The 22,619-nt window shown below is 39.4% G+C and overlaps 1 protein-coding gene across 11 annotated transcripts in view; it reads left to right on the top strand.

Moving 5' to 3' along the window:
• Positions 1-22,619, top strand: part of CD44 (CD44 molecule (IN blood group)) — a 93,664-nt gene that overhangs the window by 28,221 nt on the left and 42,824 nt on the right. For 10 of the 11 annotated variants that reach the window (XM_019036408.4, XM_055355522.2, XM_055355524.2 and 7 more), the window contains exons 2-4: positions 9,070-9,235; positions 12,785-12,918; positions 19,872-19,940. In XM_019036408.4, the coding sequence (XP_018891953.1) occupies positions 9,070-9,235; positions 12,785-12,918; positions 19,872-19,940 (369 nt within the window). The remainder of the gene's footprint in view (positions 1-9,069; positions 9,236-12,784; positions 12,919-19,871; positions 19,941-22,619) is intronic. The other variant, XM_019036411.4, reaches the window with a different exon arrangement.

Genomic DNA, 22,619 nt, shown 5'->3' on the forward strand with positions numbered 1-22,619 from the left:
CAGACCTCTTATGAAAGATAGATCAGTAGCAAGAGCACTGGTGTAGGAGTCAGAAATCTGCAATTATGAACCCCTGAGTTTTGTGTGTGTGTGTGTGTGTTTTTGTTTTTGTTTTTTGTTTGTTTTGTTTTGTTTTTTAACTTGCTGGAGGACCATACTCGGCTATCCTTGATTTTTTTTTCTCCTGTGTCACAAGAGAAATTGGTTAGAAGCTTCCCATTGTGCCTCCTGGCTTTAAAAGTAGATAATCCAATTAACAATAATGCTTTAAAACAACAAAACCTTGTCCTTTTCCCTTCCTACTTCTGATCAGAACCAGCTCAGTAAGATTTATTAGTTGTGCAATCTGTTTTGGACATGAGCTCAGCAAATCAGAGGACAGAAATAGAATCCTGGCTTTTTAATGATAAACACTGTAAAAATAAAAAATTTGGAGAGCTTACCAGTGCTTCTGGCTGCCCAAGTGGTTTGTGTGTGGTTGACTCCCAGGAGCTCAATCACTTTGGGTGCAGTCCACCCAGAGAGCCATGTTCCAGCTACATCAACCTGGAGCCTTAGCTTGGTCGGTCTAGATTTTTGGGTTTGGCTGCAGACATCTCGTAATGTCACAAGGACAGCCTGTGTCCTTGGTGACCCAACCCTGGGCCAACCCCAAGTCCTGGAGTCCTCTCCTAAGAGCCCTGCCTAATTGTAGAGAGAGCATTCAGGCTGTAAAGGGCAGGAGGCCTGGGGGCTACGACTGGGTTTGGGCTTTCTAAATTCCCAAGAGTATGATGGGAAGACCAACAGGCAGAATCAGAGAGAAGCAGTCAGCCCACTGTTGGGGAAAGCCAGTCAAGGTCAAGACTTCAGAATCTCCTCTCTGGAGAGAGAGTGAAAATTCCATGAGTGAAGTTTGTTCCACTGAAGCCTTACCAGGCCTTGGTAAAGGCCCCTATCTTGTGGTCCAGAATGAAGGGACTTCTGATCTTAAAATAATATTCAATAAGCTCAAATTCTTCTCTCTAGGGCTCTCTTTTCATGATCACCTCTCCACACTTTATTGAAAAATCACGTGAAGGGTAAGTGGGCTTCCTGTCATTTCAGTGTCTGACCTGTGCATAAGTTGGAATTTAACACTGGAAAATGATCAGCCAGATTGCCCAGTCTGAAACCCAGGTCCCCCAGTGACTAGCACAAGTTACTTACCTCTTCTCAATGAATCAGTTACCTCTTGTGTAAAATGGGGATAATAAAAATGCCTGCCACACAGGATTGTTAGGAAAATTAAGTGAAATATTAGGTGTAAAGTGCTGAATACCTTGAACCCAGACTAGGCACTCAGTGAGTGCTCACTGTGGTTATGGACCAGGAGCTGCAGGAATTAGAACACCATTGAGTAGCAGGAACTGGCTTTATTCTCATCTTCATGATAAAGCAACTTCTCCTTACATATAGCTTAATCTGGAACCAAAAATCTAATTCTGCCTCATCCCTCCTGAGGAGATGACAAATAGGGATCAGGCACACCTGGGTGGCTCAAGTTAGAAAACAAATTAACTCATTTTGCAGAATCTGGAGACGTCTGGTCTGGAGAACTGACAGTGCCCTCTCTTTGGGCATAGCACGATTTTGTCTTCGGGTGGTCTTCATATGGAATGTACTGTGTTTGCCATGTTCCCTAGGAGATCTGGCCTCAGAAATGGCCCTGTGATGGTATGTGAACATACTGTCCTGTAACTGAGATGATAGCTTGCACATTCAGACAGACAAAGCCAGTTACAAAACTAAAAGTTGGTCTCTGAAACATTTGCTTTCAGGGAAAACAGCAAATGTTCACAGAAGCAAAGTTCTGGGTTAAAGACCTTTTAAGTGTCCAATAAGGAATTCTCAGCAAACACCAGCTGGTGATTCTTCAGATATGATGTGGGAAAGGAACCTGATAGGTGATCTTTTTGCACCCTATAAGACTGCAGCCTGTCGGGGGTTGGGGGCAGAAAGAGAGCATTTATTAATTCATTATTTCATTCAACATTTGCCTACCATGGGAGGCTGTACTAGGTACTGGGGATATAACTGTGAAGAAGGGAGACACCATTTCTGTTGTCACGAAGCCCACAGAGAAGTTCCAAAATTTCAGAATGCTGGAATTTCTGGTTACTAGAGACCTTGGAGATAATAATTTCTTGTAATTCTTTACCTGGTTGTGTCACAGACTTTGAAAACCAATGAAAACCAGAGATGTTGCCCTACCTAAAACACACACACACACACACACACACACACACACACATCCATACACACAATCTTGCATATAATCTCACAGGTCCATGGATGTATTGACCAGCTCCTGGATTCCATATTGAAAATCCCTTGCAGCCCAGCTCCAATACTAGTACCAGCCCACTCACCTCTCAGGAAAGTTTGGGAAGACGTAGATAATGGCAACTTGGGTGAAAATTACACAGTGCTCTCTTCCCAGCACATGTTGTGATTTTCTACAACTTCAGAAATAACTGGGGTGGACCAAGAAGCTATTATTCCTCGCAGGCCCTACAATCTAGGCAAAGCTTTGAAATGTGCTGGGACAATTTTATTAGAGATCTATTTTCCTTGATCTGAGGCTTAGGGGACAGTATAGATGAGATTAATGGCATTTGGGGTCAGTGATGATTTATCCAGGAGAGAATGCATAGTACCTGTAACCAGGAGCCTGGATAGGAGGCAACATAGCATAGAGGTTAGAATCCTGACTTTCCCACTTGGATGACATTGGGCAAAGGACTTCACCACTTTGTGCCTCAGTTTCCTCATCTCTAAAATGGGTTTAGCAATAGTGCCTACCTCATAGCATTTTTATGAGAATTAAATTAGCTGAAGTGCATAAGGCACCTAATAAGTGTGCAATGCTCATTGGCTCTGATTATTAAGTGTCAAACACCATATCAAGTGTTTGACATACCTTATTTCATGTAATAGTCCCATAAACCCTGACAGGTTAGCAATGTCTTCCCATCAAGGAAGAGGTGGAGAGTCAGAGAGGTTAAGTAACTAACAACCTGTGTCACCTAAAGTGAGTGGCAGGGTCAGGAATTGAACCAGGTTTGAGGAGGTCCTAACTAGGTTGAACTACTGACCTTCATAAAAGTGTGGCACTAGAGACCAGCTCTATAGGACAAAAAAACCTTCTTTCAGAGCTCCTTTTTCTCACCTTCCTGACAGCTCCCTAGCAGACCTCTTCCCATGTGGGTAGGGAGATAAGGTTCCTAGACACTGGGACACTGGTCTCCATGACCCCTCTGTGCTGCCCACAGCCCTATAGTAATGAGCATGCTAAAGGCCTGGTGGCATTTCTACCATGGGAAGTCTCCTCTCCAAATCCAAAAGTGGCCTCAAACAGTCAGTGTTTTCAGTTGAGCTCATTTATCGCTCAGAGGGAGGCACTTGGGACATTTTATTCATTACATGATACAGGAGATTTATTGGAGACCAGAGGGCTCAACGGAAAACATTCTTGATTTATTTCCAGCCGGAAAGGCTTGTTTGAGAGATGCAATCAGCCATTTAGCATTAGCTTCTTGAGTCAAAGTGGATCCTGAATCACAGAGGTCTCTGTTTCTCAGGAGAGACACACAGACATCTGAGGAGTCTTGCCTCTCTATAGTGGTTTGCAGCATGGCTAGCACCATTGCCAGAGACATTGGCACTCTATCAAGCAATGTTCTGTGGTCCATGGCTATTCACATCTTAACCTTGCCTTAATTCTACTTCATTGTGAGTTTGGGCATGTTTCTTTATTTCTTCCCCTCTCTGTGTGTTAGTTTCTCCATCTGGAAAATGAGGATACTAATATTACCCACCTCATAGGAATGTTTTAAGGATAAAATGAGTAAATAATTCTAAAGTGCCTAAAAGAGAGCCTGGCATACACATAATGAATGCACAATAAATATTAGCCACTGCTCTTGCTGTTGGCATTATTAATATCCTCCCAGGTAATTATTTGGGTTTGCGTTAGTATCAAGGAAACCTGTTGAAATGTCTTCATAAATTATCAGGGTTTGAATGACACACCGCCTTGAAAATGTTGGCTCCTTTTAAGTCAAGAGGGACCTAGAGTAGAAGGATTGTGAACATTCACAGGATAGTTGACCAGAAATGAAGTATTTGACACCATTCTTGCAACTCCTAAGTGGCTAAATAGCATCAGGGTTAGGAGTTGGACTTTCTCATGAGATCAAGATAAATGTAAGCTGTGGAATTTTTACTTTGCATAGGATTTCTTCATCCAATCAGCAGCCCTTTGCAGATTTGACACCTACAATGTGTCAGAACCTGCTTAAGCCTTCACATCTAGGAAGGCTAAAGGCTGAGTTTGTTTGTTTCATCCTGTCTTGGCTGATCACATGCACATACAACCACACACTCACTTGCATACACACATATAAGTATGAGGAGAATTCAAAATGTTCATGGAAAAATGAGATTAAAAGATAAAAGTTTAAAGATGTAAACTTTACTTCTCAACATAAGCACCATCACATTCAAGATACTGTTATAAGCTATGATAGCAGCCATTTAGTCCATCCCTAAAGAACTGAGGGTCCTGGGAATTTAATCACATCAATGCAATCTTTCTTACACTGTTAACTAAAGAAAAATGGGTGCCCTTTAAAGATTTTTAAAGATTAAGTAACAAAAAAAAAGTCAGAAGGAGTCAAATTTGGACTGTAAGGTGGATGCCTAATGGCTTCTCCACAGAAATTCTCAAAAAAATTGCCTTTGTTTGATGAGAGTAATGAGCAGGAGCATTGTCATGGTGGAGGAAGACTCTCTGGTGGAGCTTTTCGATACATTTTTTCTTCAAAAGCTTGGGCTACCTTTCTGAAAACACTCTCATAATTAGCAGATGTTATCGTTCTTTGACCTTCCAGAAAGTTAACAAACAAAATGCCTTGAGCATCTCAGACAACAGCTGCCATGACCTTGGCTCTAGACTGGTCCACCTGCTTTGACTGGACCACTTCCACCTCTTGGTAGCTATTCCTTTGATTGTGCTTTGTCTTCAGGATCACACTCATAAGGCCATGTTTCATCTCCTGTTATAATTCTCAAAGAAATGCTTCAGGATCTTGATCCCACTTGTTTAAAATTTCCACTGGAAGCTCAGCTCTTGGTTGCAGCTGATCTGGGCACAATGGTTTTGGCAACCACTGAGTGGAAAGTTTGCTCAACTTTAATTTTTCAGTCAGATTTGTGTAAGCTGAACCAGTTGAGATGTCTATGATGCTGGCCATTGTTTCTGCTGTTAATCATTGGTCCTCTTCATTTAAGTCACAAATAAGATTAATTTTTTTCTCCCAAATTGATGTGGATGGCATATCACTGCAGGCTTCATCTTCAACATCATCTTGTCCCTTCTTCAAACAAGTTATCTGTTTGTAAGCTGCTGATTTCTTTGGGGCATTGTCCTGATGAACTTTTCATAAAGCATCAATGATTTTGTCATTCTTCCACCTAAGCTTCACCAAAAATTTTGGTGTGTGTTCTTGCTTCAATTTTAGCAGAATTCATGTTGCTCTGAGAGAGGATCTTTTCAAACATGTCTTATCCTTGTTAGTGCTTCAAACTAGATCCTGTTCAGATATATCAAGTTAGTGAGAGTTTATTTTGGTGCAAAAAAAAAAATTTGAAATCTATGTATAGTTTTTTCATAGCACGTATTTTTCATGGAACTTTTGGAAGACCCGTCATATAGACACACTCCCACAATGGATGCATGTATTGTCAGTGAAGTTATGTTGGCTTCTGAAACTCAAGGGATTTTACTGAAACTCATGAAACTCAAGGGATTTTACTGAAAAGTCTCAGCCTCAATTGGTTCCTCTTACATTTGCATATTCTGTCTGCCAGGTGGCAAGGTAGAATTGACTGTAATAAGAAAGAAACTACCATTGAGCTCCAATTATTGTCCATGCCTCAGAGTTGATTTTTAATCTGAGAGTGACAGCAGCCACCTGGGCCAGGGGCAGACAGGTAGTTTGCCTCGCCTGGAATCAGAGGCTCCCCTATCAGCCTTATCTTCAAGAAGCTGATAGGAATGCTTTGTTTTTCTTTTGTGTGCTGGACGAGGAGAGGCCCCGGAAGGTCTGTCATGTAGATTGACAGTTTCCTTTTGTAAGACTGGCCAACTGAGGCCAAAGTTGAAAATGTCAGTAAAAACAAATAGTATTGCAAAAGGGCCTTATGCATTTCCTTCTCTATCCTCTCATTGCCCCATCAGCCCAGGGCTGCATGAGTGGCTTAAGAGAACACCATTAGGCTTGAAAAAGAGTGAACTGCAAAAACACATTTTCTCCATTTCACCTAGTTGTTATTTTCCCCCCATGTGCTAATGATGCAAACAAAAGAAAATAAAAATAATAGACATTGGCTTATGTCTTTTCAAGTTCCATTTCTTGTTTCTTCTTTTACTATTTTCAGAATCAAGGGAGATAATACAGAATTTTAACAGTTTTCTTACCTCATTTCGCATTTGTTAGACATTGTTTCCTAGTGGTTGAGACCTGCTTCCTGCTCAGGAAAGAGAAAGCAGTGGTTGCCCATACAATTCAATAATAATGACTCTTTGTCATTATTTAACAGTTGTTTAGGTGTGCCTCTCTCCTTTCTTCAGTTGCACTAATGATAGAAAAGGATCCCTGGGCACATAGTAAAGTGGTTCAAAGCATGGGTTTGGGTGGTAAACAGGTCTGAGATAGATTTCCTGCTCTGCCACTTAAGAGCTGGGTGACTTTGGGGAGTCATTTAATTTTTCTGAGCTTCACCCATAAATAATACATACATACATACATAAAACTCACCTTTCAGGTTTCTGAAGATGATGCAACACAGAATCTCAAAGGTACTGGGTACCCAGGGACACTGCAGTAATAGGTCCCCTCTCCTATTGCTGTCAGCTCAGAAATACAGAACAGAGCAACTGGGATTCAGGAAGGAGACTATAAGCTCTAGATAGAGGTACTCACTCACTTCCTTGGGCAACTCACTTCCCTGAGCCTCAACTTTCTTGTTGGTAAATAAGTGGAATCTTCCTACCCACCACCAGAGCTGTGCAAGGAAGAGATGGAGCTGGTTAATGCCAGTTCAGTCTGATTCCAGACCTGGTTCTTAACTAACAACAAGGAGTGGTGCCTGGCCAGGCACCTGGGGCATTGTCCCAAGACGATGTCAACATGTCTTCTTAGAGAAGGACAGTCATTGAGGCCTGAGGAAGTGTTCAGGAGGAATCAAGCTTCACCAGGATAGTTTCAATGACTTAACCCTTTGCATGCAGTTTCCTCAAGTGTAAACCGGGGGTCATATAGTCCCAGGAGTTTTCAATTACAGCCTTTGAAGTCTTTTGAGATTGTTACACAGGATCAAGTAGAAGAGGATGATTTCTAGTTCTCTATTGGAATTTCAGATTAATGTCTACAAAACTCACTAAAGTCCTTGTATTGAATAATTCTTTACCCAATTGATAGCAGTTAGGCTTCATTTTCAATGCCATTAACTCTGAGAGCAAACGACAGGCTTTTGGTCTGCCAATATATTAAAAGTGTGTTTCTGAGGAAATTTCAATGAGTCATTCGTTTATATAACAAATACTTGTTGAGCATCTACTTTCTATTGGGTACTGTTATAGGGATTAGAGATAACAGCTGCAAGCAAGTAAAAGGCCCTTGCTTTCTCAGAGCTTTCATTCCAGGAAGGAGAGAAAGAGAGTAACCACACGCATCAATAGATGACCAGGCTGTTGTGAAGACACAAAAGCCAAATGAGTTGAGGGAGAGACTGGGGGTTAGATAAGGGTATTTAGGGAAGCACTCTAAAGTGAGGTGACGTGGAGTTAAAATTCTGAATGATAAAAAAATGAACCACCTGTGTGACCATTTGAGGATGGAACATTCCAGACAGAGAAGAAGGCAGATACACATGTTCTAGGATGGGAAGGAGCTCAGAATGTCTGAGAGAATTGAAGACAAGCTTTGTGCTTAGAGCAGAGCAAGCTGCTTTGAGGTTAGAGAGGGAGCCAGGAGCCAGATTATGTTGGTTTTAGCCATAATAAGAACATTTATACTGGGTATGAACATAAACTCTTGGAGGTTGTAAGCCAGGGAGAGATCACTTGATTGTGAAAAAATGCTCATACATAAGATTAAGTGGAAAAATGACTCTTAAATCTAGAACTGTATATTCAGTACCATTTCAATTATGCAAGCATATGTGTGAGTATGTATATTTGTGTGTATGTGTGTATGTGTATATAGATACATACTTTATGTATATATGCATAAAGTACGTGTGTGCATGTGTGCACGTGTGAATGTGTGTATTCAGTAAACAAACTGGAAGAAGATATAGAAAAGTGTTTGCTGTAGTTTTTGTAGTGGTGGACTTATTTTCCTTCATTGCTTTCCTGTGTTTTGTAAGTTTTCTGTAAGTTTGTATGACATCAATAATCAAAATTAAATCATTTGCTTTTTAAAAACTTTGTTGCAGAGCAATCAATGGAGAGAATGTAAGAGTGATATTATTTTACCATGTCTTTTCTCAGATTTGAGCTTAATATCATGGTGCTTTGGAATGCTGGAGTGAATTTTGAAGGCTCTGGCTAGTAGAGAAATTTATTTGGCTTTTTGTTTTTTTGTTCTTTTTTTTTTTTTTTTTGAGGTAGAGTCTTGCTCTGTCACCCAGGCTGGAGTGTAGTGGCATGATCTCGGCTCACTGTAACCTCTGCCTCCTGGTTCAAGTGATTCTTCTGCCTCAGCCTCCCAAGTAGCTGGGACTAGAGGCATGTGCCACCACACCTGACTAATTTTTGTATTTTTAGTAGAGTCGGGATTTCGCCATGTTAACCAGGCTGGTCTTGAGCTCCTGACCTCAGGTGATCCACCCACCTCGGCCTCCCAAAGTGCTGGGATTGTAGGCATGAGCCACCGCGCCTGGCCTTATTTGGCTTTTTAAGGAGTCTGTCCTAAACTGAACTTATTACTGTCTCCAAATTATTTATGCAAAAGAATCTAACATTTCTGTTTCTTCCCATAGATTTGAATATAACCTGCCGCTTTGCAGGTGTATTCCACGTGGAGAAAAATGGTCGCTACAGCATCTCTCGGACGGAGGCCGCTGACCTCTGCAAGGCTTTCAATAGCACCTTGCCCACAATGGCCCAGATGGAGAAAGCTCTGAGCATCGGATTTGAGACCTGCAGGTAAGAGACCAGCACCCGACCACTGGGGAAAGCTGGTGGCCTGGGACCAGGCAGCTGGGCTTAGAACTGGAAGGCTCCTTTCCCACAGCTGAATGGATTATTGCCTAAGGAGTCAACCTCACCTATTAATTTGGCCAAGTCAATCTGCAACCTGTATGACAACTGGACTTTAAAGTCAGCTAAAGACACCTTTGTGAATCATAGAGCGAGAACCCAGAGGAAGCCATTAGGGGTCCTCTCGGCTGGAATCCTCTTGTCTAACCTGCTTCCACAGAGCTCTCCTGGCTTTGAAGAAGCTGCAGTATCATTGTCAGAACCACAAGAAAACATAAACCAAATAACAGTGTTTGAAATAAATATGTGGCTGTTAGAGTCTTGGCCCTGCAGACTTGGATCAAAGCAGACTTTTCAAACTACTCTCTCTTACTCTCTCTTAAAAAAAATTTTTTTTTTGGTTTCTCTTCTATGTTTCTCTGGTTTGAAAAAGTAAATAAAAAGGCATGAAAGTTATTAAGCTATATTATATTAAGATATATTATTATTGGGAGCCCTGAGAGGGCTCCTACCAGTTATTCTAGAGCTGCATAGAGCCTTCCTCAAACTATGGCTCCAAGCAAGATAATCACAACAAGCAAGGACTTTATTTTTTGAATTTCCAATGGCCTTGTGGTAAGCGGTGCACAAGAAGAGCAAGCCACGGTGGCAATCACAGTGAATTGTTGTGGTTCGATTTGTTTTCACTAGAAGAGGACTGAGTAACCTCTACAACTGCTCTGAAGTTTCTACCCCAGCCTGTAGCTGTGCTTTTGCAGTGTCTTTAGGTAATATGATTCCCCTTTCTCTGCAACACACACTCACATGCACACAGACTGCTTTTGAAAAGTCAAGCTGCAGAACTCTACGGAAACCATGAGTAAGAGGACAGAAGTAAGTTAAGTGCTTCTATCCTCCAACACTGGTTACAGTCATGCACCCACATTATGAGTGATGGCTGAGACTCTTGCTGAAAGGGAAAAGGAAAGTCTTTTGCCTAAAATTGCCCTGTCTGATATGGTAGCCACTAACCACATGTGGTGACTTACACTTAAACTAATTAAAATACTAAAATTAAAACTTTAGTTCTTCACTAGCACTAACTACATTTTAAGTGCTCAGTTAGTCACCAATGGCCAGTGGCTACTGTACTGGATGACCCAGGTTAGAGAACATTTCCATCATTGCAGAAAGTTCTATTGAGCAGCACTGCTCTAAAATAAAGAGCAGATGTACATAGACATCTGTATGTGTTCAGAGCTAGGTCTGGGGGAATATGAAAGGAGCAGAGAGAGGGAGAAAGCTCTGGTGGCTGCTGAACTTGCACTGTAGGATGCAATGAAAAAAGGCCATTTAGCAAATCCATTATTCTATTCCCAAGGCTAATTGTTTAATTATGGCCCTGACTAGGCCGCTGGCCTAAGAAAGTGAATTTAGTAAGCTGAACTTTGATTGTGAAATACAAACAAGGCATACTTGCAAAATATAGATATGCTGCCATGTGCTGAGGACCAGGGGAGTTCTTACAACTGCCACTGGCCAATCATCAAGCACTTAGATGCTGGGAGCCCTACTGCCCACCTGGCCAAACCCCTCACTTAATCCTCAAACTGCAGTATTGGTCAATATTATCACCTCATTTTATGGATGAAACAACTGAGGCTTAGAGAAGTTGCACACACAGCCTGCCTATGGAGGAGTTAGGATTCTGGTTCTGCTTAGCCTCAGCCCAGGACAGGATTTTAATGACCAAGCCCTCCTCAGGGGCTTAAAAGGGGAGGAAAGTATGCTGCCTGGATTTGCTGAATATTCTTTCCTCCTTGTGAACAGTAACTTACTCATGCCACATATACACATATAAACTTTAATATCCCCAATTTACAGTTAGCATGACCCATAAAACCGGCAGGCAACATGAGGTGGCAAAAACTCAGTAATAGCTTACAAAGAGAATGCAATAGATTCTAGAATGTTGGTGTTATCCATACTTGATGACATGATGTGATGGGGGTGAGTTGGCGGGTAGGTTCACCAAGAAGTATTATTTAGAAAAACTGTGCCAAAGAAATCTATCATTTCACCCATAACTGGTATTAAGTATTGCAAAACTCATTTCCATAATTTCTCTCAGGTAGCTATGAATCAGCTTTCTGCCATAGGACAGATGGCAGAGTCTCATGGGTTAGGATAAAACCTTAGCAGCTACTCTCTTTTTTCTGCCCCACCCTGATTGGTAGCAACTCTTAGATATATGAAAACTTATTACCATTTTATTGTGCCCGCACACCCTGCCAAGCTAAGGAGGCTTTGGGGAAACCAGTTTGTCTGTTCAGATGAGAAATTAGTCATGCGAGCTACAATTGCCACATAGATAGGAGTTCTGAGTGCTTGGAAACTTCAGACTCACAGACATTTCCATGGGTCATGCAGGGTGATGCACTCCATGCTGTTGCCCCTGGCAGGAAAGATGAAAAGCAACAATGTGCATTTTAGCCAGAATTGCATTTTGAAAAACCTGCTGGATTTAGCTTCCTCCTCTCTGCCCTCCTGCTGCACCACAGCTTCCCTTGCACATGGCATTTTCTCAGCCCACATCTCATTTTTTGAGGCATTTTATATTCAGAAAAAATTGTGTTTTTAGCACAATTAAAAAATAAGCAAGTTTTTAGCCACCAGGATGCTGCTAGAAGAGGCTGGGCTGTGTATGTTGTATCTGTATGTTGTATCCAGCTGTAACACACTCCCAGAGATACCTTGGTGGGGAGAGAGGGGCTATGCGTTTCTCTGGCTGTGCTACTTCTGGAAAGTTCCTGAGCTACATGAGCCATTGCTATCTGCTTACTTAATTGCTATGACTCCCATAGTAATGATGGTTAATTTATTCCCACTGGCAATAGAATTATGCCTGCAATGCTCAGGAGGCAGTGTGCTGTGCTGTGTACTTGGCATATAAACAAGGCTTCATGTTTAGGGCAATGGAGTATGGAGTAAGGGGACTCACAGGAAAAGTTGTGGCTGAGAAAGAAGTGGGGGAATGGGACATGAGGCAGGTCTGGAATGTGTGCACTGAAATAAAGAAGCACCCCTTCCTATCTATGGAAGCTGGCCATTTTGGGTATTTTCTGGAAAACATGAAGGTAATCCAGAGCCAGCATGAATCTTACATCAAAACTTCTCTCTTCTGTGACTCAGGCTTCCTTCTGTTTGTTCAAATAGACTCAACATTGCTGAACACAAATTTTAACTGAAACTAATTATTCCTTTCATGATTTTTTTTTTAAAAAGCTCTTTATAGGTCTCTAAATAAAATCACTTTGTTTCTATCAGTCTTGTTGATCTCTTTCCCTCTCTATGCTGTTATTTTTGGATTTCAAATAACTCGGTTGTTGAAACCTCCGATATCCCTAGGGGTGAACTGAATGAAGTGTTGCACGGCATTAAATGTCATTGAATGGGATATTATGAAATTCCCGTCTTAGCCGTTTAGGTCAATATCCTCTTGTTTTTCTCTTACAGGTATGGGTTCATAGAAGGGCACGTGGTGATTCCCCGGATCCACCCCAACTCCATCTGTGCAGCAAACAACACAGGGGTGTACATCCTCACGTCCAACACCTCCCAGTATGACACATATTGCTTCAATGCTTCAGGTTGGTTCTCAGGGGGGTGTCTGTTGGCATGAAAGGCTTTGGGAGCCTGGTCTTTGGAGCTCAGCTTAAGTGGGGATTCATGTAGCCTCCATTTACATAACAAATGCTCACTGAATATCTGTACAGCAGAGTCAACATTCCTGTCTCCATGGAGCTTACATGCTAAATTGGGGAGGCAAACAATAAACAAATAAATATTAAATACCATTCAGGACTGTCCAATCTTTTGGCTTCCCTAAGCCACATTGGGAGAAGAATTGTCTTGGGCCCCACATAAATTACACTAAAACTAAGAGTAGCTGATAAGCTAAAACACAAACAAACAAAAATCACACAAAAAAATCTCATAATGTTTTAAGAAAGTTTACGGATTTGTGTTGGACCACATTCAAAGTCATCCTGGACCACCCAAGGCCTGTGAGCCGCCGGTTGAACAAGCTTGCCCTATATGAAGTCTGAAAGTCATACAAGTGCTATAAAAAAGAAAGCAAAATACGAGGCTAATGAGTGCTAGGGATGCTTTTGTTTTCTGAGAAGGTGGTCCGGGAAAGTGCCTCCTGGACTGTTCTGAGAATATCAGCGCTCAGAGGGGAGAATGCCAAGGAATAAAGTCAGAGAGTTAAGCAAGGGCCAGCTAACAGGGGGTGATCCATTCTCAGTGTGATGGGAAGTCATTACAGGTTTTGAATAAGGGAGTGACAAGAATCTAATGATAGCTTTGGGGTGTAAGTCAAATGTCTTAGCTGAGAGGTATTTATTATATGAGAGGGCTGGAAAAAAGCCTTGGAGAGTATATGGTATGCCTTTGACCTTCTTAAATATCCCTTACCCAACAGTTGAAAGAACCAGAGAAGAAGAAACCTAAGTTAAGATGTAGATGCTAGGACACAGGCCAGCCTTTCTCTATGTCTTTGTGACTTTCTCCCAACCATTAACCTAGAAAATCAGGCTTATGAGCCTTATTCAAGTCCTAGCAAAATTAAAGAATTCTATGCATCATGAATTTTCAGAATTTTTTGAGAAGGATCAAAATATAAATGTCAAATATCTCGATGCCAACTATCAAAAGTCTTACCTGTTAAACTGGGCCTTCTGTTCCCATGGAAGGTTTGAAGTTGGGTGAAGGGAAAGATGAAGCCTTGAGGTAAACTTGGTACATCTTGCTGGAGTGTCAGTTTTCCCTAAAGATGTGAAGGGGATGTTAAATTAGCTGGAAAGGGACTTAAGACATTATCAGCCTGAGACAAACACAGATATATACATATACGTATATATATATATTTATATACATATTTATTTATATATATTTATAAATATTTATTTATATTTATGTATTTATATTTATTTATATAAATTTATATTTATATATTTATATAAATTTATATACATAAATTTATATATATAAATTATATTTATATATAAATTTATATATAAATTATTATATAACATATAATAATTTATAATAATATATAAAATATATTATATATAAATTTATACATATAAATTTATATATAATATATATAATTTATATATATAATTCCATATATAATATAATATATAATTATATATTATATATATAAATTATATATATTATATATATTAATTATATATAAATTTATATTTATATATATTTATATATTTATTTATATATAAATTTATATTTATATATATTTATATATTTATTTATATATTTATATATTTGTATATGTATATATAACTATGTACACAGTTATATACGTATAACTATGTACACAGTTATATACGTATAACTATGTACACAGTTATATACGTATAACTATGTACACAGTTATATACGTATAACTATGTACACAGTTATATACGTATAACTATGTACACAGTTATATACGTATAACTATGTACACAGTTATATACGTATAACTATGTACACAGTTATATACGTATAACTATGTACACAGTTATATACGTATAACTATGTACACAGTTATATACGTATAACTATGTACACAGTTATATACGTATAACTATGTACACAGTTATATACGTATAACTATGTACACAGTTATATACGTATAACTATGTACACAGTTATATACGTATAACTATGTACACAGTTATATACGTATAACTATGTACACAGTTATATACGTATAACTATGTACACAGTTATATATGTATAAATATATACACATTTATATATATAAAATCAAGATATCACAGATATATATACCATATACATCAAATATAAATATATATATACCATATATATGGTAGTAAAATATAAAAAAGCTGCATGGATTTTTAAACTATATAAAGGACATCAACTTAATTATGAGATCTTTCTTCTACTCACTACTAAAAAAAACCCCAAAATTAAAATTAATTGTGAGATTACATCAGTGGCTTTAGTCTACACCACCTACCCTTTGTTGTGTGAACAGTAGGGATCAGAGTGGAAATTCAGAGAAGAAATCTAGAGTTTAGGACAAAGTATCAGGGCTGGCTAGTTGAAATGGAGTGTGTGAAGCCAGTAGATTTTGACAAAAATTTACAGGTCACTGAATCTATCAAGAGATATACGAAACAGGAACAGAAAACTGTAGAATGTTTACTCCTCCCTGTTATATGAGTGAAGGACACAAATGGAGTTTGACCAAAGGGAAGGGAGTCCAATTAACACTAAGTAGTACACGACTCATACATACTCAGTTCCCATACCCATGTCTAGCACGTCATTCTAATGATATTATAATGAGAAAAACACATATAAAAAAGCAAGAAATAGACATAGAGCAACATGTGGTCTAGCTAGCTCCATCTCAGTGCAACAGGTCAGAGGGAGACATTGGGAAAAGCTTGTGCTTTAGATGAAGAGGTTGGCTTATTGGGAAAGGGCTGGCATGAGGCTATACTCTCCTGAGTCTCTGGGCACTGCTTATTGCATCTCCCATTGAGTCTTGCTGAGTGAATGTATGCAATAAATTATGTAGTTGCATACCCACATTGTCTTACCTGTTTTACAAGTTGGTTTCACTTGCCAAAAGGAACCTCAACTCAAATAGATAGAAGCTCACACTGTTTTATTGCCTGGCATCGAAGCCATCTAGGCAGGCTGCGACTGAGACTTGTTTCTATCCTTAATTTTGTTCATGAGGTTGGGCCCATCCCTGGAGTTGGGAGCAAGAGCATTGATTAATTTTCTTCTCTTTGGAGGGTTAGTTCAGTTGAAAAGCTTGAGAAGTACAGGGGGTATGTTCCTTACTAAAATGGATGAATTAAATAATAAAGCTAGAAATAATATTTTTCCTTTTGTCTATTTTCCAAATTGACTCAATATTGATGGCTACTTTTGTAAGTTTTTATTTAAGTTTAAAGGGAATATTTATTGATCACCTCTATGTGCTCAGTACTGCACTAGGCACAGATGGGGTAAGAAAGAACTGGAGGCTACATTTCTTGTCTTAAAGGAGTTAACAATCTTGTTGAAGCAATGAGACAAAAAAAAAAAAAAAGGAAAGAAACTGGAGAAGAGGATAAATGTGTTTAAGGATAAATAAATTCTAAATGTCTTGGATTAGAGTCAGATGATAGGGGTATTAAGTGAGCTAAAGATTTTGATAAACTGCCCTATGCAAAGGATCCCTGAATCTAATTTAGCCTGAAAGCTGCTAGCAGGTGGTCATGTCCCAGTGCTGTGATCCCCCCCCATAAAACGGCTACAGGGATAAAAGTCAGCTTGATCTTAGTAGATAGCTTCCATAAGCTTAAGTTTTAGCAGTATTTTTAGAAAATATGGCCTATGGCTAACAAATGAAAATAAGGCAGAACTTGAAAAGGCCTTTGTGATTTTTTTTTCCCTCATTTTCAGTGGTTGAGGCCCAGCGTGAGCCTGGTGACTTCTGTTTGAACACAGAACTGACTTGAATTGTTTCATTTATTAAGCTTGCTTTCAGTCAAGTGCCTCATTTTCTTTTGAAGGTAGAATTAAAGGGAAGATTCTACATGTATTTGTTTATCCATTTCCTCCTTTATTCAACCACTATTTGAGAATATTTATGAGATACCTAAAATGTATCAAGCATTGAAGAGGGTGCCTTTCTATCTGGCAACCAGAGATTAGTGGCTAGACTGAATAATTAATGTTTCTCTTGGTTATTTTGGTGTGTTGAAGCCAAGGTTTATGAGAAAGCCCACCTCAGAGAATTTCTAACAAGTCCTCAGATTCAGGAACACCTCACCAGGTCTAGCTTTCCAAGCAGTACAGAGCTCATTAAATGGAAAGAAAGGCTATCTAATAAGGCCCTGGAATCCGACATGAGAGCGTAAGTCTGTTAATTGCACATTTGGGTCAATCCACTAAGCATATTTGCCAGATTTGATGTTCTTTATAAAAAGGTGAATTGGAGCATGAAGGGGGTCCATGTGAACAAATGCTCTAATAATTTACAAAACTGTCTTAGGGTTTTTGACATCATGCTCCATTCTATTACAACTTGCTGCCTGGAAATTCCCAGTGTACTGTTACTTGCAGTTATATTTGAAGTTGGGGGAGATTGTTTCATCTCTGGCATCAAGAAGCCATAATCCAAAGCCTGGTTCCAGGTATGCACAACATACAAATATCAGAAGCATCTCATAGGTTGCGTCAGTTTCTGCTGATATTTCCAAGAGAAACAAGATAGATACTCCCCTAAATCTCCCAGGTTGGCTATATGCCCTTATTTTCAAGTGTAATAATTTTGGAAAATATTTTTGAAAACTGTAAAAAGCCAAATTAATATTAATTATTACAGTCCCCCATGACCTTGTGAATTTATCAGAAGCAGGGACAGAAACATGCTCATCTTCTTTTCTCCTTTTATAGGGTCTGGCATATAAGTGTTGAGTAGATGCTTAAAAATAATAAATGAAGAGTTATATCTGTAACTTCCTTTAATTATTTCTTATGGCATTAACATTTAAGGATAATCTAAATGCTTGACCTGTACATATTTGGAGATGCATTTAGGGGGCTAACATCTTAGGTGTGTTTACTGGAAGAATAGACCCTTGGGAAACTATATCGGTACTTTTTCCTTTTTTCATCCATTCAACACATTTTTATTGCATGTTTCTCTGTCCCCATCACACATAAATGTTCTGGCCAAGACAGATAAAGTTATTACTCATCTGTGGAGCTTATATATTTCTAGGGAGGGAGGCAGGTAGCAGAAGGCAGGGATTGAGAGAAGTGCCATGAACAGCCATCAAGTAAGATGAACAAGATAAGTTTATATAGTGGTAAACATGAAGAAGAAATGAGAGCAAGATGCTATGTGATGGTGACTGGTGTGGGGGAGTGATGAAGCAGTTTAGATTGGATGGTAAGGAATGGCCTCGCCAAGGAGGTGATACTTCTTTTTAAAGAAATCTGAGAAATCTTTTAGGACAGGCTTTGCAAGAATGGCGTTTCCTAAAACTTTCTGTTTTTTTCCAATTGAATGTATAAAACTGCCAGTTAGTTTCACTAACTGCCCAAAGAAATGGGCAGGTTAAGGTTATCCTTTTTATCTGTGGGAAAAGATGCTCCCAGGTACTAGGAAGCAAACAAAGCCTGTTTTGTTCAACTTGTGTTTCTATCCACTTTTATAAGTACACAAAAATTATAGCAGGACACTTAAAATACGTGTGATAACAGCCCTTCTTGTGATAGCAGTCTGTCTGTCTGCCTGCCTTCCTCCCTCCCTCTCTCCATCCATCTATCCATCCATCTCCATCCATCCATCTCCTTCTTCCTCTTTGCCAGGAGCAATTCTGGGAGAAACTAACCTAACAAATAAATTTCCATTTTAATTTAAGTATGCACACACACACAGAATAAAAGCTGTAATGCACAAATGGACTTAACCTTTCTATAAAGGCAAAACCAGTTTAAAGCTCTCTGAGGTTTTAGAGCTCAATACAAGTTATAGTCACAGAATAAAGCACTTTGGCATGAATAGAAGGTTGCTTCAGCTACACTGCAGTCTGCTTTTAAGACACAAGGAATGGAATGCAGGGTGGAAGTTTCAGGGCCTGTTATCAGGCGGCTTGAGACAGTGCTGCTCAGAGGGCTACCAGTAACATCTGTGGATGATCAGTCAGCCCCAAGATTCAGGCAGAAATCTTTATTCCTAAAGCAAGGGATGAAAGAGTAGAGGATAAATGGAGAACAAGAGAAAAAAAAAACCAGAAATGCCCATGATGAGATATGCCAAAACAGTAACCTTGAAAAATATTCTGGGCACCTAGGCCAAAGGTGGTCAACCTCAGAAGCAACATGCTGAGAAGCAGTCTATAAAGAGTAAGCACTTAAAAGATCAGCTAAATTAATAAATACATTATTACATTAATGAAAGACTAGAGATTCATTTGGTTTTTAATATTTCAACTGAGTAAATTCTTTGTTGTGATTATGTTATTTTAACCTTCAGATTGTCATGCTGTTCATGTTGATAAACATTTGATTGTGTGTCTGCCATGTTTTCTCATCATTTCTGTGGACTTCTCAGATTATAAATGATTTTCTCATGATAGTTCATACTTTACTTTTAAATTTTTTTACAATGTTCCTGCATTACTTTTGTAATCACAAATTTAAAAAATCCTCCCTAATGTGTTTGCATTAGAGAAGGAGCCGTGTCTATCTTATTTCAAATTGTACCCCCAGGCTTCCACAGTGCCTGATATAGAATGTATATTTATTAATGAATGAATTCACTGCGGTGGGAAAATTTCTGGAAACTTCATAAGTTCCAGAAATTTATGAAATCAAGTAAAAACGGAAAATCCATCAGGAAAGGCAGAGAAATTCCTAGCCAACTTAGGAGTTTCGGAAAAAGAAAGTTATTTGGAATAAGTTATAATAAAACTCCATCCTAACTGACTAATAATAATGAGGATAGATTTTCCTCGTGTTTTTAAAGGGTTCTCATCCTTTTTTTCCTACCTCATAGCTCCACCTGAAGAAGATTGTACATCAGTCACAGACCTGCCCAATGCCTTTGATGGACCAATTACCATAAGTATATCTCTCTTCTAATCTTAATTAAATTTTCCTATTTTGGGGAAAGGGCTCAGGCGTGTTCTCTATGGTATATTTTAATAGAATATTAGGCCAGGTGTGGTGGCTCACTCCTGTAATCCCAGCACTTTGGGAGGCTGAGGTGGGTGGATCACTTGAGGTCAGAAGTTTGAGACCAGCCTGACCAATATGGCAAAACCTTATCTCTACTAAAAATACAAAAAATTAGCTGGGCATAGTGGCAGGTGCCTGTAATCCCAGCTGCTCAGGAGGCTGAGGCAGGAGAATTGCTTGAACCCAGGAGGCAGAGGTTGTAATGAGCTGAGATCATGCCACTGCAGTCCAGCCTGGGCAACAGAGTGAGACTCCATTTCCAAAAAAAAAAAAGAAAAAAAAAAAGAATATTAGTCATTTCCCTAAGACTAAGTAAGGACAGTTGGCTTTAATTCAGTGTCCCTTCCTTTTTTTCTACAATGACTTGAAACTGCTCTCTGGTTTACACTCATGCATCGTTCCTCAAACTTCAGTCATTTGAAAACCACTTTCACATTTTTTTTGGCATCTCTATATGTACAATGCTCACATTTATTTGATATTTTTTATTTAAATGATCCACTGTTTTCTAATTAAAATACATTTATTTTTAAAAAGAAATTGCACATGGAAAACCAACATCACATCATAAATAGAAGGCAACCTTAATAATAAACTTAAATGTAAGAAAAATTAAATAATGTTCTTAATTTGCAGCTGCTGAAAGCTCTGGGTCTGAGTCATGTTCTCTCTTATAAAGAGGGATTAATAAGTGTCAGGTGTAGGGGCATTTTGGCCTTAATTAGCAATTTTCTGTTTGATATAACTGAAGTATTGAAAGATAATCATGAAGGATATAAACTTCCTGATATGTGTTTTGACATTGTTTATACCACATCCATCTTAAATCATCCTGATATTTGATTATCCACAGATGTATATATTCGGGCACTTTTTAAAAATAGACATGGGGGGGGGGTCTCACTATGTTGTCCAGGCTGGTCTTGAACTCCTGGGCTCAAGCAATCCTCCTTCCTCAGCCTCCCAAAGTGCCAGGATTACAGGCATGAGCCACCATGCCTGGCCTATTCCAGCACTTTAGAAATCAGAAAATCTCAACCAGAACTTTCAAATAGGCTAACTGCTAACCCTGATCTTACGGCCTCTGAGCTTCATTTAATGGGAAATAGTACAGTGTTGAGAGGTCTGATTTCTGCTTCCTCACAGCTGGATACTGACAGTGTGCACAGGCATGATGTTGGCAGTGGCAGAGGGATGAGAATCTTCGTAGACCATACAAACCCAGCCCCACATTGTTATGTAAGGAATTGTCCCTGACCTGTGCCTTGCAATGGGAAGGGGAGGCTTCACACCATCATGGCTACGACATGAGATGTGCTGTCTCAGCAGGCCTGGTATGAAATCCTAGTTCCCTCACCATGTGTGAGATTTCAGAGGAGTGACTGATCCTCAGTTTTCTCATTCATATAATGGAACAACCTATGAGAATATTCAGGAAATTTGTAAAAGACACTATGTCTAATGTATGCCCAGCCCATAGTAGAGGTTTAATAAATGCCCTGTTTCTTTGATGCCCACAGTTCTCTTTTGAAGTCCAGACCTGTAGGAGTGTGGTCAACAATATTTCCTTGTCAAATCCTCACCTGCAGAGATTACCAGGGTGACTGAGACCTTGATGTTTTTTTTCATTTATGTATTATTAATAGTTCCACTTGAGGCTTGCCACAGTGGCTCACTCCTGTAATCCCAGCACTTTGGGAGGCTGAGGCAGGCAGATCACCTGAGGTCAGGAGTTCAAGAGCAGCCTGGCCAACACGGTAAAACCCCGTGTCAACTAAAAATACAAAAATTAGCTGGGTGTGGTGGCATGCACCTGTAGTCCCAGCTGCTTGGGAGGCTGAGGCAGGAGAGTTGCTTGAACCCAGGAGGTGGAGGCTGCTGCACACTGAGATTGCACCACTGCACCCCAGCCTGGGCAACAGAGTGAGACTCCATCTCGAAAAAAAAAAAAAGTTTCATTTGAGCAAGCTAAATATGTGGCCAAAAAGAACCTTTAGTCCCATCAATGCAATACAGCAGAAAATAATTTCATCTAAATGCACACCTGCATAGTGAGTGGCCCAGACTTGAGAGCAGCAAATACTTCTAGGGAGGAATAATGAATGAATGCATTCAGGTTTTTTCTTCTCCAATTCATTCTAGTCATTTGTTGAAACCACAGATGTTGATCTTCATGTATATCTGTGCTTGTTAATTTCCAGGTTGAATTTCACAGAGAACGGCAAAGGCTCTTCTGTATTTAGACCTGCTGATTTCCTAGCCAGAAGTGGGTGTTTGCACAAGTGGACAAAACTTGCCCCTTAAAAAAGAAAATCAAAATCTTCATCATTTTGCAGATGTATCTTCCCTGCTGAGGCTATTAGTCTGCTACTTCAAATCCTTTTCGGAGGAATATATGGAATTAATAGCAACACATTTTATATGTACTTCAGAAGGGAGAATAGGGAAACAAGTGGGAGGATGATTATTTATTGAGCATCCACTGTATTTTGAATACTGTGCTGAGCACTTTACTTACAATGTATCACATAATCCCCATTTTACAAATGAGGAAACTGAAGCTCAG

This window comes from Gorilla gorilla, chromosome 9, assembly GCF_029281585.2.
Source record: "Gorilla gorilla gorilla isolate KB3781 chromosome 9, NHGRI_mGorGor1-v2.1_pri, whole genome shotgun sequence".
Lineage (NCBI taxonomy): Eukaryota > Metazoa > Chordata > Mammalia > Primates > Hominidae > Gorilla > Gorilla gorilla.